The sequence below is a fragment of the Peromyscus leucopus genome, chromosome 9 (genome assembly GCF_004664715.2).
Source record: "Peromyscus leucopus breed LL Stock chromosome 9, UCI_PerLeu_2.1, whole genome shotgun sequence".
Taxonomy (NCBI): Eukaryota; Metazoa; Chordata; class Mammalia; order Rodentia; family Cricetidae; genus Peromyscus; species Peromyscus leucopus.
In genome coordinates this window covers 106,974,773-106,991,138 of record NC_051070.1, presented here as the reverse complement: position 1 = coordinate 106,991,138, position 16,366 = coordinate 106,974,773, and the positions used below count along the sequence as shown (strand labels likewise).

The window sequence follows — 16,366 nt, the reverse complement described above, 5'->3', positions numbered from 1 at the left end:
CCCTGGCCCAGCCTGTAGGACCCTGTCACACTATGCAGGAAGAGCGTGGAGGCTGAAGTTGGTGTGGCATCTGTGGTGTCTGGAGTGAAACGTGTTCCGTGTAGGCTCATGTGCCTACCCTTGGCCCCACTTGGGAGGGCTCTTGGAGGAGATGATGGGACCTTTGGGGCATCTTAGGGTTTCTCTTGCTCTGATAAACACCATGACCATGAGCAGCTTGAGGAGGAAAGAGTTCATTTTGTTTCCACTTCCGCATCACAGTCCGTCAGGAAGGAAGTCCGGGTAGGAACCCAAGGCAGGAGCCTGCGGGCAGAAGCTGAAGTAGAGACCATGCAGGAGCACTGCTTACTGGCTTGCTCCTCATGGCTTGATCAGTTTGCTTTCTCATACAACTCAGGACCACATGCCCAGGGGTAGCACTGCCTCTGCGGGTTGAACCCTCCCACGTCTACCGTTAATCAAGACGCCACAGACTTGACTACAGGCCAATCTTAGGGAGGTGCTTTCTCACTTGTTGGTTCCTTTTGCCAAGTGGACAGAAAACTAGCCAACACAGAGGTGGAGACTTGCTGGAGGAAGAGGATAGGCCTGAGGCATGCATAGTCTTGGTCTGTTTCCCGTTCTTTCTCTCTGCTTCCCCTGTGTGTATGAAAATGTGATCAGCCAGCTGTACATGCTGTCGTACCTTCAACTGCTGCAGATTCTGACCCCCTGGAGCCATACACCCAAACAAATCCTTTCTTCACTAAGGTCATGCTTTAGGTCATGGCATTTTATCATGCCAACAGAAAATTCACTAGTCCACCATCTGTGGGAAAGTCAGTCTCCCATAGTCCAACTAAATTTTCTCTTCTGAAGAGGGCTGCTCACACTCGGGTGTGTTGTTTTCGAATCCTTTATAGCTGTTCAGAGCAGAATTCTATTTGGGGCTTTTGTGGATAAGGGCCCACATTTAGTTTTCACCCAAGTGAGGTCATCACTACATTTGATTGCTAGTAAGCGAGGCTCTCATTATGGAGTGGTGTTACATCGTCTGGGCACACTGTGTTTTATTTGACCATTTCTTTCTTTTGCTGACTTTCTGGATGTTTCCTGCTTTTATTTTTTCTTTCTATCACTAGCCAAAACTGAAATCAGTATTTCTCATATGTGCTATTTTACATAATGCAGATGTGGTCCTAGGAAAGAGATGATGGTAGCGTGTACAGTGTGGAGCATGCCCACTGACATGATGGTAGCGTGTACAGTGTGGAGCATGCCCACTGACATGATGGTAGTGTGTACAGTGTGGAGCGTGCCCACTGACATGATGGTTTCATGTACAGTGTGGACCATGCCCACTGACATGATGGTAGCATGTACAGTGTGGACCATGCCCACTGACATGATGGTAGCATGTACAGTGTGGACCATGCCCACTGACATGATGGTCTCATGTACAGTGTGGAGCATGCCCACTGACATGATGGTAGTGTGTACAGTGTGGAGCATGCCCACTGACATGATGGTAGTGTATACAGTGTGGAGCATGCCCACTGACATGATGGTAGTGTGTACAGTGTGGAGCATGCCCACTGACATGATGGTAGCGTGTACAGTGTGGAGCATGCCCACTGACATGATGGTAGCATGTACAGTGTGGAGCATGCCCACTGACATGATGGTAGCGTGTACAGTGTGGAGCATGCCCACTGACATGATGGTAGTGTGTACAGTGTGGAGCATGCCCACTGACATGATGGTAGTGTGTACAGTGTGGAGCATGCCCACTGACATGACGGTAGCATGTACAGTGTGGGGCATGCCCACTGACATGACAGTAGCATGTACAGTGTGGAGCATCCCATGGAGAGCTGTGACGGGTGAAATGTGAAGTTTCTGTGTTAGTGGGGTGACTGCTCCCCGTCTTCCACAGCCCTTGCTATCCTCAGTCTTTCTCACTTTGCCTCTTCTCAGCGGAGACTGATGCAGTGGGCAAGTGAGCGGCTCTTAAGCGGCCAATGATGGATGGAATGGCTTCTCACACATCTCTCAGCTCTCTGTTTCATTCTGGGGGGCAATGCCTATTAATTTCCTTTACCTTTCGTTTCATTTCGCTAAGGCATAGAGAAATGGAACTACAACTTGAAATGTCGTTTTTTGCATTTTTTTTTTTTTTGAGGTAGGATCCCAGGTTAGTCTTCAACTTCTAGTTTTACTCACTCTGTCTCTCAAATGCTGGCACTCTGGGTAGATAACACTTAGCACTGTGAACAGTAAGAGGTTTCCTGAACACTGATGTGATAAGGCAAAGATGACAAGCAGTCATGGAGATGCTCAGTGGGTAATGGCAACGGATACCAAGCCTGACAACCTGAGTTCAACCCCTGGGACCCACCGGGCCGAAGGAGAGAACTGATTTCTGTAAGCTGTCCCCCCAATTCCACACACCTGCCGTGACACATGTGTATCACCTTTCCCCGCCCCTCCCACACGCAAAATTTAATAAAAATATAACAATAAACAATAAAAATATAAAAATAAAATGTAATAAAAATCTAAAATAAAAAAGACCCATAGTGCTTGTGTGAGCAGATACTGCTTAGTAAAGCCACCCTAAAATTGCATATAAATTATTTTCTCTCTACACACTTGTTAAAATGTAACAACATTTTAACTGTATGAGCTGTATGAAGAATATTCTAGTTGTTCCACATGAGGAGGGACCTAAGTTCATCTTTTTCTAGTACTAAATACAAATTTTCAGGATCGTTTACTGATCCAGTAATCTTTCCCACCAGACAGTTGTTACTTGTGTTATCGCTTAAACGTTCTAACTGCCCTCTGCCCCTTGATCCAAATGTTGTGGGTATCCTTCGTTTCTCAGAAGGCGTGCCTTTGTTTATACGGAAAGATGGGGCATGCAGTTTCCTATTTCAACTGCGAACTTGCTGCAGGTGTGACTTCCTGGCTCAGGAGTTTGCCAGGATGTTGGATGTGTGGGGGTGATGTTAGGGCTGCTTTGGGAAGATTGGGGTTCTCATAAATTACCACCTTTTGTAACTGCTGAGAATCTAGAACTGAAAGGACTGAAGCTGGTGAGACTGAGTGACCAGTGCGCCTGCTGCAGGAAGTGCATGCAAATGCCAGGTTGCTGGAGGAGGGGCAGCGGCAGGCGGGACCGGGCTAGGCTGTTGGTGTAAGTGGAGATTCCCTAAGTGTCTACGTGAGAAGAACCAGCATGCCTGGGAGCTTCAGGGCTTTGGGGTATAGAGAGCAGGCAGGTGGTGGGTTATGGCCTCGTCAGCTCAACATAGTCATTGTTCAGTCACTAATTCGGCAAGTACTTCTGCAGCACTTGGTAATGTGTTGGACGGTGCTTAAGTATGAGCCATGTAATGAGAAAGATGAAGGACATCTCTACTCAGAGTTTGCATTTGAAGAGAGGCTGGATCTGGTGTGGTAGCAATCCCACCACTCAGGACATGAAGGTGGGAGGATGGGTAGTTTGAGGCCAATATGGGTTGGTTAATGTGGGCTGGTTCAGGGTTGACTTCAGCTACATGGGGGGAGATCCTGTCTTCAAAAACAAACAGGAAAGATAATTGTGTGTGTGTGTGTGTGTGTGTGTGTGTGTGTGTCTAATGTCATCAAGAAAAACAAAGATCTTAGGATCTGGGACAGACAGGAGTGACAAGGTCAAGAGCCCCGAGCCCAGGAGAGGAGGCTTCCAGCGTGTGTGGGCAGCCAAGAGGAGGTGAAAGTATAGGAAGTGGGCGAGGTGTGCAGAAAGGGACAGAGTAGCAGAGTGCTGGGGAGCCTAAACTGGCCAGGTGGGCGCTTTAGAGACAAGCTTCTGACAAACTGTTTCAGTGAGGTGAAGTTAGGCCATGCTGATGTTAGGTGATGGCTATCCATGTGTGAGCATATCTATGATTCCGTTCATATGGTGTGAGATCTTGTGCATGGATGTATGTCTATGTGCCTCATATGCCTATGTGGATGTCTGTCTGTGTGTATGCTGTAATCATAAACTAATGTACTGTGTCTGTGTGGACATTCACATTTATGTGTGTAAGAACCTATGTGTTTGAATTTTTTTTTTCTCATTTTATGTGTGTTTTGCCTGCCTTTATCTCGGCACTTTATGAGTGCAATACCCGCAGAGGCCAGAAGGCGGCATCGGATTTCCTGGGGCTGGAATTACAGATGGTGTCATGTGGGAATGAAATCTGTGTGCTCTGGAAGTATAGCCTGGGCTATTATCCCTGAGCCACCTCCCCAGTCCCTGTGCTTGGCTCTTTGTGTTTGTGCACATGCTTGAGAGCATGTGCCTGTGTTTTTGTGTTTGTGTCCCTGAGAACACACCAGGCAGGGAAGATCACAGAGGGAGAGGAGCTCACACTGGGCCCCTTTCCTGGTAACCTGGCAGAGACTTTACCCTTGCCAAGGGTCACAGAACAGACCCGTGTCACTGATGACATCACACAATAAAGCCAGGATCCTAGTGATCATGTGGCCACTCAGGCTGGGGCTGGCTGGAGGGCTTCAGCACAGCCCACACCAGCTCTCACCTAGATTCTGGGTGCTGGTTTGAAGTCATGAAACGCCATCTCAAGGAGAGCAGGAGAGAACAGTCACCAATCAGTGGGACCACTATCAGCATGGCCAGCCCAGAGTCCACAGAGAAGAGCGCAGAAGTGTGCTGGCCAGGTGGCCAATAGATGGAGAAGGGACAGGTTGGTCTCTGATGCTGTTATCAAAGGGGTATGTTGCCATACAAAGCAGATAGGGGAGGGCTATGAAGAAAGTGATCTTCGGGGAGGCTGGTACTTCCTAGTCTGTTGTGCATCTATGGGAGGTATTTCAGAAGATATGTAGAGGAGAATGTAACTGTTCACTTTTAGGTATTGATTTTAATGTGTTTGAAAAAAAAATCACATCAAAATTCTGTGAGTCCTGTAGTAATATGAACATTCCTTCATAGTACGTGAATGTGAGCTAATCTAGACTGCCAACTCAGTGGCCACCAGGGTGTGTCTTCAGGAAGCACTTTAGGATAAGATCTGCTCTTGGAGCCAAGCGGCTCTGCCAGGCATGCATGTCCTCTTGGCCTCCATTTCCTTATCTGCTGAATAAAAATCCTAGTGAAATTCCATAGGCTTGTTTTGAGTCTTAAAGGCATCGAGGCCTGGCATGCGCTTCGATGGTGACAGGGCCATAGTGTGTGTCCAGAGTGGCTGAGAGGTCCCTGGGTAAGACAGACCTAGGTCACAGAGAAACGGAAGCTGGGACAGATGCTCGGCAGAAGCACAGCTCCATTCTCGATTTTCAAGTGGGTGTTATTGACCTGGTGTGTCTGCACACGTGATGTGTACCGTGGAAAGAACGGTGACACTGGTCATGTGAGTGGGAGCCACAGCCAAAGCACAAGAGGTTATCATGACCCCAAAAGTTTCCTAAGGCACCTTTATGTCCTGTGCGCCCCTCCCGCTCTTGGTGATTGTTCTGTCTCTGTAAGATTTGCTTTTTCTAGAATGTCTTCTAAGTGGAATTGTGGTAGCTTTTTTCATCTAGCAGCAGCATTATCTTCTGTGTCTATTCCGCACACATTCCTGGTTCATTTATTTTATCCATGAATACAACTGCATCATGTGGTTGTACCACAGTCTACTTTTCAGTCAACCAGGTGTTGGCCTTTTACACAATCAGTTGATAAAATTTGTACACTCTTTTATCCTTATCTCCTCATGAGATAACATTATGGTCATCTCTGATGAATAGCAGGCACCTTCCCCAAAGCCACCAGAGTCTGCATGATTCTGTTGGTGGCTTCTCAGGCAAGTTATGAGTGGAGCCTTCTGAAAGCACTGATAAGACTGTCCTTCCACTTCTCAGGGACCATGAGGAGGAATGAGTCATCTCCACGGCCAGGGCCTGCCTTCCTCCCAGAGGACATCTACTTGGCAGCCCGGACACACGCAGTGCTGGGCTGGAGCAGCTCTCCGTCATCCCAGTCGTCCTCAGAGTACCAGTCCTATTCTCCGTACCAGTCCTGGACCTCCAGCAGGTTCGATGAGCAGCAGGATGCCCCACCCGAGAGCGTGTGTGCCCTGTACACCCACGTGCAGACCGTGCGCGGTGTGGCAGTGGCTTGGGAGACTGACGATGGCTTTGAGCCAGTCACCAGGAAGCCCCTCATCCGCGAGGCCGAGTTCATCAAGCGACAGCGGCGGAAAGGCTCCTCCTTTGAGATGGCCTCCAATACAGACCTGCACTGGGAGCTGGAAGCCTGCAAGCACTACTGCCCGCAGGCTGAGGACACTGTGGACTGCTGCTTGGAGGAGCTGCGAGCACCACCAGACTGGCTGGTCACCACCAACCATGGCCTTCGCTGCGTGGCCTGCTGCAGAGTCTTCCCCACACTGGAGGCGCTGCTGGAACACGCCCAGCATGGCATCCGAGAGGGCTTCAGCTGCCAGATATTCTTCGAGGAGATGCTGGAAAGGAGACGGGCCCGGGAACAAAGGCGGGACCAACAGCCTGTAGAGGAGGAGGAGAGCTCTTCTGACAGTAGTGAATGCTTCAAGCCCACCACGAAGATGCTTCCGCAACAGCAGCCGCAGCCGCAGCCGCAGTCGCAGCCGCAGCAGCAGCAGCAGCAGCAGGAGCAGGAGCAGGAGAAGGAGCAGCAGAAGCAGCAGGAGCAGCAGGAGCAGGAGCAGCCGCCGCCGCCACAACCACAGCCGCAGCAGCCGCAGCAGCCGCAGCAGCCGCAGCAGCCGCAGCAGGAGCCAGAGCAGCAGCCACAGCAGCAGAAGCCAGAGCAGCAGCCACAGCAGCAGCCACAGCAGCAGAAGCCAGAGCAGCAGCCACAGCAGCAGAAGCCACAGCAGCAGCCACAGCAGAAGCCACAGCAGCAGAAGCCACAGCAGAAGCCACAGCAGCAGCTACAGCAGCAGAAGCCACAGAAGCAGCCACAGCTGCAGAAACAGCAACAGCAGCAAAAACAACATCCACAGCATCCACGTGGGAAGTAGAGATCGGAGGTGAGGTGCCCACCCTCCCTCCAGCATCATGGGTTGCTGCTCCTTTTCCAGCCAGCAGGACCAGAGCCACCAGAGCAGGGGGAGAGGACCAAGGTGGTAGGGGAAGAAAGCCATCCATGTGGCATGTGGAACAGTAAGGTGGGAGGGGTAGGAGCCTTTCCCCAAGGTGCAGCTTTCCACCAGAGTCCATTTCAGAACCTGAATTCCAAGAAGAGGTCTTCAAGAGTTCCTGATGGTGGATACAAAGTAAGAAACGTGCAAGCAGGTGGTCACAGGGATTTGCATTTTTGCTGAAGGATCAAGAGCAGTCCATATCTGCTGCTCAAGCACTCGTGACTCACAGGGAGCCAACTGCAAATGAAGTTTCGGCCCTATTTTTTTCATTGTTAGGCATCTGTCATATGCCCTAATTCTATGTCTTATGTTATTGGGATTAAACTTGAATAAGACAAAGTGGTAAGAAGTGTCTGAGTGAACCGTGCGACCAGGTGGGGCACATAAGTGGTTGTTGTGTAGATGACCAATTAACAGATGTGGAGAGACATGCAGCTTTGCAAAAAATGGTGTTTGGGTCCTTCTGACCAGTCAGCTCAAATTCATGGTCTGCACCCTCATAACCAGTACAAAAGCTACAGTCTTCAAACAAAGATACCAGTCAGGACCACTGGGATAGGTATGTGACTGATGCGGCCCATGTAGGTTGAGCAACCCTTATTAAAAATGCTTGGAGTCCAAGCATTTCACAAATTTCCAGAAGTGTGACCCAAGTGTAAACAAAATCAACCTGTCTCATAAACACCATATACATGTATCCAGAAAGGAGTCTATTTAGCATCTGTATGGCCCCTGCTTTTCATTGAGCTCAATCACATGGGGTCAAGTGTGAAGTTTTCCACTTGTGACATCATGCCGGTGCTCAGAAAGTTTCAGACTGGGGAGCAGTTCACAGTTTGGATTTTGGTTTCTGGGGTTGGGGATGCTCAGTCTGTACACAAGCTCCATTATGCCCATGACAAAGTCAATTGCAAAGCGAAGGGTTAATCTCATCAAGAAAGTCCAAGGACCCAAGAGGAGGGGCCCTAAGTCAAACTGGTTGATCAGAAAGTGCTCATACATAGTATAAGTATCGGGCAGAATACTATGCAGGAGGGTTTCACAAAGACAGCATTGCAGACACTGTGCACTAAATGGTTCTTTGTGGAGGCCAGAAGTATTCCTTCCCATGACAATCAAAAGTATACCCAGGGAGTAACTGCTGTAGAGGTGAGATCACCCCAGGTCAAGAACCCATGGGCTAGGCAAAATGAGGACCTTGGGAGAGAGAATGACTGAGGGTCATTCTCCAGCTGCAAGGCTGGAGGTATTGCTCCCCATACTTTCAGTGAAGCCTTAACACCTACCACTTGGCAGGCGCCAACCAGGCACAGGAGCAAGAAGAGGATAAAATAATGAAAACAGCTGTAGGTACTGTTTGGGGGACCATGTGGCCAGTGAGTGGGGAACTGATTAGAAAGAATTGCAAAGGTGCTTTTCCCTGACCTTCAGGGCCCTGCAGAGCTCGCCCAGGGCACTTTCCATCTGCCTCAGCACTACTCGGCCTTTCTTAAAGTGTCTAAGACTTCAAACCTCACAGCCTTGGCACGTGTACTCTGGTGGGATGTAGTTGCCTCCCTGTCTTCTGGCTGAAAGATTGCTCTTTGGAATTTTCTCAGTCACATCACCTTAGCTCATTCCTCATCCTATGTGCTGGTTTAGGAAGATGGATGTGACAGGATCAGGTCCACATGTTTAAGAGCACAGTGTGAAGTGTAAGAATCGGGATAGTAGCAAAAGGAGAAAATGAGAGGCAGGAAGATCGGTAGCCTAGTGCAGGAATCTCGGCCAAGAATGGTGATGATTTGAATGGGGTAAGAGGGATGAGTTCATTCAAGACCTATTTGGGGAATCAAGTAAAGGACTTGGAGATAAAAGGGCATGCCAAGGTGGAGTCTTCAGCTGATGGCAGGAAGTAATGTTTGCTGACTGATAGGGGAGACTTCGGTGGAAGACTGGAGTGTGTCTATGTGGACATGTGTGAACATGTGTGTGAATGTGTTTGTGAGCATGCTATATGTGCCTTATGTGATTGTGTCTGTGTGTGAGCGTGGTCGCCATGTGGACATAGTTCTGAGATGATGGTCAGTTGGGACATGTGAATTCTAAATGCCAACGGCAAGTTCAAGTAGAGAGGTTGACTGTGAAGTGGTTTCTGAGTTAGACATGGAACAGCAGGCAAGTCTGAGCTGGAACTGTAACTGAGGATGCTAACCATTCCAGCAGTGGACAGATGAGACTCTGGGGAGCAGGAGTGAGGCTAGGGAGATGGCTCAGCTCTTGAAAAGCTAGGCTTGCAACCCAAAGGACAAGAAATGGGGTGGGGTACTTCACAGGATTTTTTTTTCCTGAGCCAACTGATTCAACGAAATGTGGTCTTTAGGAGTGGTAAGCAGGGCCAGCTGCTGGGGCAGTTGAATGAGCCAAGGATGAAGCTGTTTTATTTCCTCTGGGTTTTATGAAGCAGGCTCAGTGACTGAGAAGAGCTGTAGCTAGAGTTTTCCTGCCTTGCCCACAGTCAGGACAAATCTTTGTCACCCGCCAGTCCCACAGCCACTCAGACCCAACCAAGTAAACACAGAGACTTATATTGCTTTCAAACTGTATGGCCGTGGCAGGCTTCTTGCTAACTGTTCTTATAGCTTAAATTAATCCATTCCCACAAATCTATACTCTGCCACACGGCTCGTGGCTTACCGGCATCTTCACATGAGGCTTGTCATGGTGGCGGCTGGCAGTGACTCCTTCTGCCTTCCTGTTCTTTTATTTCTCCTTTCTGTTAGTCCTGCCTATACTTGCTGCCTAGCCACGGCCAATCAGGTTTTATTTATTGACCAATCAGAACAACTTGACATACAGACCATCTCCCAGCACAGCCAAGTGCAGATCATCTCAGACACCTGCACTCGGGCCCATGGTTCTAATCATCCTCTATGCGGACCTACTGGGTAAATCCACAAGGAACCCGAGAACGGGCTCCTACAGGACATACAGAACATCCCACAGCAAAGAGCAGGCATCAGATGGGCACTGGTCAGGTGTAGACATAAGACAAATCTTTTTAGGGACCAGAAGGGAACTGAGAACAGAAACAAGTGTGTATACTAATGAAAGCAACCTAGGACAGAGGGAGAGGGAGAAATATGAGAAAAACCCAGGGAAATCCAGGACCTAGGCAGGGAGGGATGAAAAGAAAGGAAAAATTGACCTGGAAGTAATCAGTTTTGGGTTCTGCTGCCTGGGTGTGGTAGTTAGGTCAAGTAAGGCTTGTGAGTGCAAGTCATGGAACCTGAATTCCATATCAATTTGCCATATCAAGGAGCTCTTAACTGCTAAGCAAATGAGACTGCATTTGTGAAAAACCCTGGTGAAGATGGTGAAGGATGGAGAAGAGCTGTAGACAAATTTCTAAACAGTCTTATTAAATAAGAAACACAGAGCCAAATACAGAGGTAAATAGGCAAAGAGATCAGAGCAAGAGCTGCCTAGCATTAGCTTACCACCAGCAGTAGCTTCAATTGAGAGAGAGAGAGAGAGAGAGAGAGAGAGAGAGAGAGAGAGAGAGAGAGAGAAGAGAGAGACACCTTCTAATGTCTGACTTGTGTTTTTATTGCTTTCCTGTTCTGCTTTCTCATCGGCTCTAAGCCCAACCACATGACTTCCTCATCACTGCCTGTCTATACAGACCTCCTGGTCTCAATGGTTGGTACTGGAATTAAAGGTTTGTGTCACCATGCTTGGCTGTGTCCTTGACCACACAGAGACTCTGCCTGTCATGCAATTGGATTAAGGGTGTGTGCTACCACTGCCTGACTGCTGTCCCTGGCTTGCTATAACCTCTGATCTCCAGGCAAACTTTATTTATTAACATACAAATAAAACCACATTTCAGCACAATTAAAATATCACCACAAAGAGCAGTATGGCCAGGGTCAAGGGATCCAGGTGATCTGGCAGCTGGAAGAATTCAAGGGAAATCCAGAGGACTGTAACTATGGAATCTGGCTAGTATTCACTGAGGGAGGTGACCTGGGATTTTCCCTGGGAGTGTGGTGGTGAATGTTAGAACTAAAAGAATGGAGTGGGGGTTGAGGAAAGAAAGAGGAGGAGATTAATTAGGATGCTGAATGGCCAGACTGAGAAGCACCTAAAAGGGGGCTGGTTTGAAAGGTACAGAATGCAGAAGAGCGGTACTTAAGAATGGAGATGATTTGTGATCGCCTACGCATGTATGGTTAACTGAGACCACGATGTGCCCCATGGGCCTCATGTAGGACGTGTTCCCTTTGTTAGTTCCAGAGACTCCGCCATGAGGACCTAATCAGTTTTAAAAGGCTGTCTGAGTACACTTTGAAAGATGCTAAAGGATCTATATTGTCTGAGTCATAGAAAAGCTATTTCTGAGGGGACTCAGTCAGCTGAATGGGCAGGTAGAATCCAAGGACAATCGAAAGAAAGAGGAGACTGCTGAGTCAGAAAGATGTAGTGGGTAGCCATTCCAGCTTTGGTCTGGAAGTTCCAACCCCCACTGAGGCTTTGGTAACTATCACGCCTACAAGGTGGGGTGAAGGGAGGGCCCTGAAGACCCGAGATGGGGATGCACTGCGCTCTCTTCCTACTTGGACCGTGGACGCTAGAGGTAGACCGAGGAGAGTTCTCCAGAGAACACTGCCAGACTGCGCTGCGTCTTTCACAGAACCTGTAACCTACCTATCCCTTCATTTGTAAGTTACGCCATTAAATAAATCTCCCTTTTAACTACATGGAGTGGCCTTAATAATTTCACCAATAGAAAAACACTAGTGAGAAGGGGGATATTTTTATGTCAAATTCAGTGGGTGAAGAAACTAAGATCAGACATAGTGGTTCAAGTCTAGAGTGTCAACATTTAAGACATGTTTACATATGCTTAACCCTGACATTCTAAAGACTTTGCACTGTTTTAATTGCCTTATTCATATTAGACCACATGCATTCTCTACAACCCCACAAAATGTAGCTCCCAGCCTTATCTTTCTTTTGTTGGTGAGTGACCCAAGACTTCATCAAGGTCTCATGGTTGTGCATGGCAGAGTAAGGCTTCACCTACAGCAGCTTGGCTCCAAACCGTACTGTAATCATGACACTGAGACTCCAGCTTGGATGGGGAGACAGATGAAGGTGTCTAGGAAAGCATGTATGTTCATCCTCACAGGCTGTGTTGCCTTTAGATTAAACAGCAGCAGCCAGATAACAGAGAAGAGATGAAGGGAATGTGGGATGAATAAAGGATGGTGGATGGGTGAGAGGATAAAAATGATGCTCTGCACTTTGGCTCCTACAGATCACTTTGCAGAGATCTGGAACCTCCACATAAGACTAGAACCAGAGTGTGAAAAACCCTTCTAGAGTTTTCAAGGGACTACAAATATTTGAAATGATGAATCACTTTAAGCTCTTTATTTTCCAAAATCATAGGGGGAAAATAGAACTTACATAAAGCTGATAACAAAGCCTGACAAGGATGGTACTAAAAATCAAATGATGTATTAATCTCATACACACACATGACCATCAAATTTAACCAAGTATAAAAGGTATAATTCACCTTGACTGAGTTCAAGTTATCCCTTGACTAAAGATAGTTAAAAAATTATTACATTTGGCAATAATTAGTATTGAAAGAACAGTCATGAGTCTCTCAATAAATATGAAGAGGACATGATAGGTAACTCTCTTAAGTCCATGCCCACTCTGGGACACGCTCTACTGTGCACTTACATGTCCCCCTTTCTCATAATGCCCGTGCTTAAATCTATATTAAAACCTTTTCCTACTAAACTCCAGCCTTGCTGCAAAGAATATAAAAGATGACATGATAAGCAATAAGCAGACATAAACTCATATACTTGTGATCAATTGCTTTTCTGATACAGGCATCAAGCAAGATAATTCAATGGGGGAAAATTAATCTCTCCAGCAATTGAAGGCAGATAAAACTGAGTATCTGCAGGCAAATAACTGAACTCAGGGGCTGAAGAGATGGTGTAGTGGTTGAGAGCATTTGCTGTTCATGTAGAGGACCTAGGTTCAATTCTCAGCACTCACATGGCAACTTACAATTGCCTGTAACTCCAAGAGACCTAATGCTACTTTCTGGTCTCCATGGGCACCTGAACACATGTGGTGCATATAAATATACTCTGGCACACACACACACATGCACACAAAAACAAGTCTTTAAAAAAAGAATGGAGGGGTTGGGGATTTAGCTCAGTGGTAGAGTGCTTGCTTAGCAAGTGCATGGCCCTGAGTTCAGTCCTCAGCTCTGGAAAAAAAAAAGAATGGAGTTGTATCTCTATCAGGTCACAAATACACACAGACACACACACACTCACACACTCACACACACACACAGGAACTATAGGTATAAAATCTGAGACTTGAAAACTTGTCTACATGGAAGCTTATATGATGAACAGATAAAACAAATGTGGTGTATATCCACACAAAGGGATATGATTCAACTATAAAACATACACTATTCTACCTTACACATGAATGAAACTTGAAAACCCTGGGCAAATGTGAAAGAAGCTAGCCATAAAAGGCTACCTAATGTGCAATTCTGCACATATTAAATATCCAAATAGGTGAATTAACAGAGACAGTAAGCATATTATGAATTGCCAAGCATTCAGCCAAGGGCAGGCATGTGAGGACTCTAACCTCTATGGTGCTTCTTCTTCTTGGAGTGATAAGGGCATTCCAGAATTAGCAGTAATGGTACAAAGCTGTGTAACTATAAGGCACTCAGCTGTATGCTTGAAAGAGCTGAATTTTATGGAATATGGATTATATCTTAATAGAAAGAACTAATAAACACAGCCACCATTGTGGGGCAGCAATGGGTCTTAATCCAGTGTAACTGGTGGTCTTACAGGAAGAGGAGGTCAAGGCATAAAACTGTACGGAGAAAGGCCACGTGTGTTAGCTCTGTCCCTGCTCAGAAAGGGAAGTGTTGTTAGCTTCTGTTACTATAACAAATATCTAGGATAACCCACTTAGGAAAACAAAAGGTTTGTTTTGGATCACAGTTTGGGACATTTCAGCTCATTATATTGGTTGGTCCTGTTGCTTTTGGGTCTATGGTGGGGCAGATCACTACAGTGGGGTGGATCACGATGGTGTAGACACATAGCAGAAGAAGCTGGTTACCTGGTAGCTGGGTAGGAAAGAGGAAAAGGAGGAAGAGACCAGGTCCTACAACCCCATTTAAGGACATGTAGCCACTGTCTAAAATCTCCCACTAAATCTCTGTCTCTCTCTGTCTCTGTCTCTCTGTCTCTGTCTCTGTCTCTCTCTCTCCTCTCCCTCCCTCCATCCCACCCTCCCCTGTGGGAGCCTGTTTTCAGGTTCCTCGTGGCTTTACCGTATAGAGAGGATGATTGGACCATGGGCTTGAGTGCAGGTGTCTGAGATGGTCTGCACTTGGCTGTGCTGGGGGTAGGTCTTTTGCTCCATCTCCTTGGCGTTTCTATAAATACCCTAGGGCAGAGACAGTCAGGGCCCATTGGAATAGGTTCCAGGCCCTCTCAAGGCTATCCTGTGTTTTCTATCTGTTTAGCTCCGCACTCTAAATCCTTCTATCTAATATATCCTGCTGCTTGCACTCAAGAAAACTCTGGGGAACTGTGGGGTTGGTGAGTAAACGCCCCGCACTTCCCCCTCTCTCCTTTCTCTCTAGTATATGTGGATGTATGTGCATGTTTAGAAGTATATGTACATGTGTGGGTGGGTGTGGCCGTGGAGGTCAGAGGTTAACCTCAGACGTCTTTCCCCATCTTGTTTGCAGGTCTTTGAGACAGGGTCTCTGACTGGGATCTGGGGCTTACAGATTCATGGTCCCAGGGATCCCTAGTTCTTCGATCTCAAGTTTACACTCCTGTACCCAGCTTTTCACGTGGATGCTGATAATCAGACCAGGAGTGCTACAATTGCATTGCGAGCATTTTACTGACTGAACTATTTCACCAGCCTGGTAGGCCCCACCTCCTAAAGGTTCCACCACCTTATAGTGCCAATTTTAGGGCCATGTAAGGTCTACACTATAAGAGAGGATGGCCACCTATAACCCAGGGGAAGGGCAGGACTCAGAAGAAACCAACATTGGGTGATCAAGTCCCGAGACTGCACTTTTAGACTTCAGACCTCTAGGTCTGTGAGACAATGCATTGATGTTCTTTTAAATGTCCTGTCTGTGGCTCTTTGTGACAGCTAAAGTGACAGAATCTGGGAAGCAGAAGCCAGAGGATGGCAGCAACAGCCAAGGATGAGTGAGGTTCTTTCCTGGTTGAGAATCCTCGGGACAAGCACAAAGCAAGTGCCGTGTAGGATTTGTGGGTGTAGGCACTAGAGATAACATAAACATCATGGGATGAGTGGATGAGTTCCGTTCTGAGTGGCCTCAAGTCTGGAGCAAGCAGTATGTGTAGTCAACTGTCAGAACGTATGTAAGAGGATTTGGGTGTGAGTGTGTGGTGACACTCTAAGCCTATCACTCATGCTTCCTCTCTGGGGAGCCTGATCAGGAGACCCCACAGGGAATGCAGCTGGACACAGGGATGAGGAGGTTGTCCTGGGCTGAAAGGAAGACAGAGCAAAGAGGTCTGTGAAAGTGTCATATCTAGATCTCAAAGCCCGGCAAGCCCATGTTGTGCATATATTTGTAGGTGTGAGGGTGTGTGGTGAGCACAAAAGCCCATGTGTGCCTGTATTGGTAGGTGTGAGAGTGTGTGTGTGCATGAAAGCCTGTGTGCTGGTAGGCTTGGGAATGCGTATGCATGTGTACGGCATCCTGCTGCTCTGTGCTGACATTAACATGAGGCTTGGGCAAAGCACAGACCTACATAGCACAGGTCCACAGATGGTACATGTTCCCAGGGGTCTTTACATTCTCTGCAGGGATTTCTGGAATCTTCCAAGTGCAAATGAGGCAGTGTGAGCTAAGGCACTGTCATCCTCAGGAAAAGAGCAGGAGAGGTCTATGAGAATTGCGTAGGAGCCGGAGAGATGGCTTAGCGGTTAAGAGCACCAGCTGCTCTTCCAGAGTCTCTGGGTTCCAATACTCAGCACCCACATGGCAGCTCACAACTGTTTGTAACTCCAGTTCCAACACCTTCACACAGGCATACATGCAGGCAAAACACCTGCATAAAATGCACATAAAATAAAATTTAAAAGAATTGCCCAGAGCAGTGTCAAGT

The 16,366-nt window shown here is 47.4% G+C and overlaps 1 protein-coding gene across 1 annotated transcript in view; it reads left to right on the top strand.

Annotated features, from left to right (window-relative positions):
* The window catches only part of Fam170b (family with sequence similarity 170 member B), a gene marked incomplete at its 3' end in the record, with an annotated part of 41,649 nt that extends 34,744 nt beyond the window's left edge, over window positions 1–6,905 (top strand). Inside the window, exon 4 of the mRNA XM_037208723.1 lies at window positions 5,878–6,905. Coding sequence (XP_037064618.1) covers window positions 5,883–6,905 — 1,023 coding nt within the window. The remainder of the gene's footprint in view (window positions 1–5,877) is intronic.
* Window positions 6,906–16,366: the final 9,461 nt, after the last annotated feature.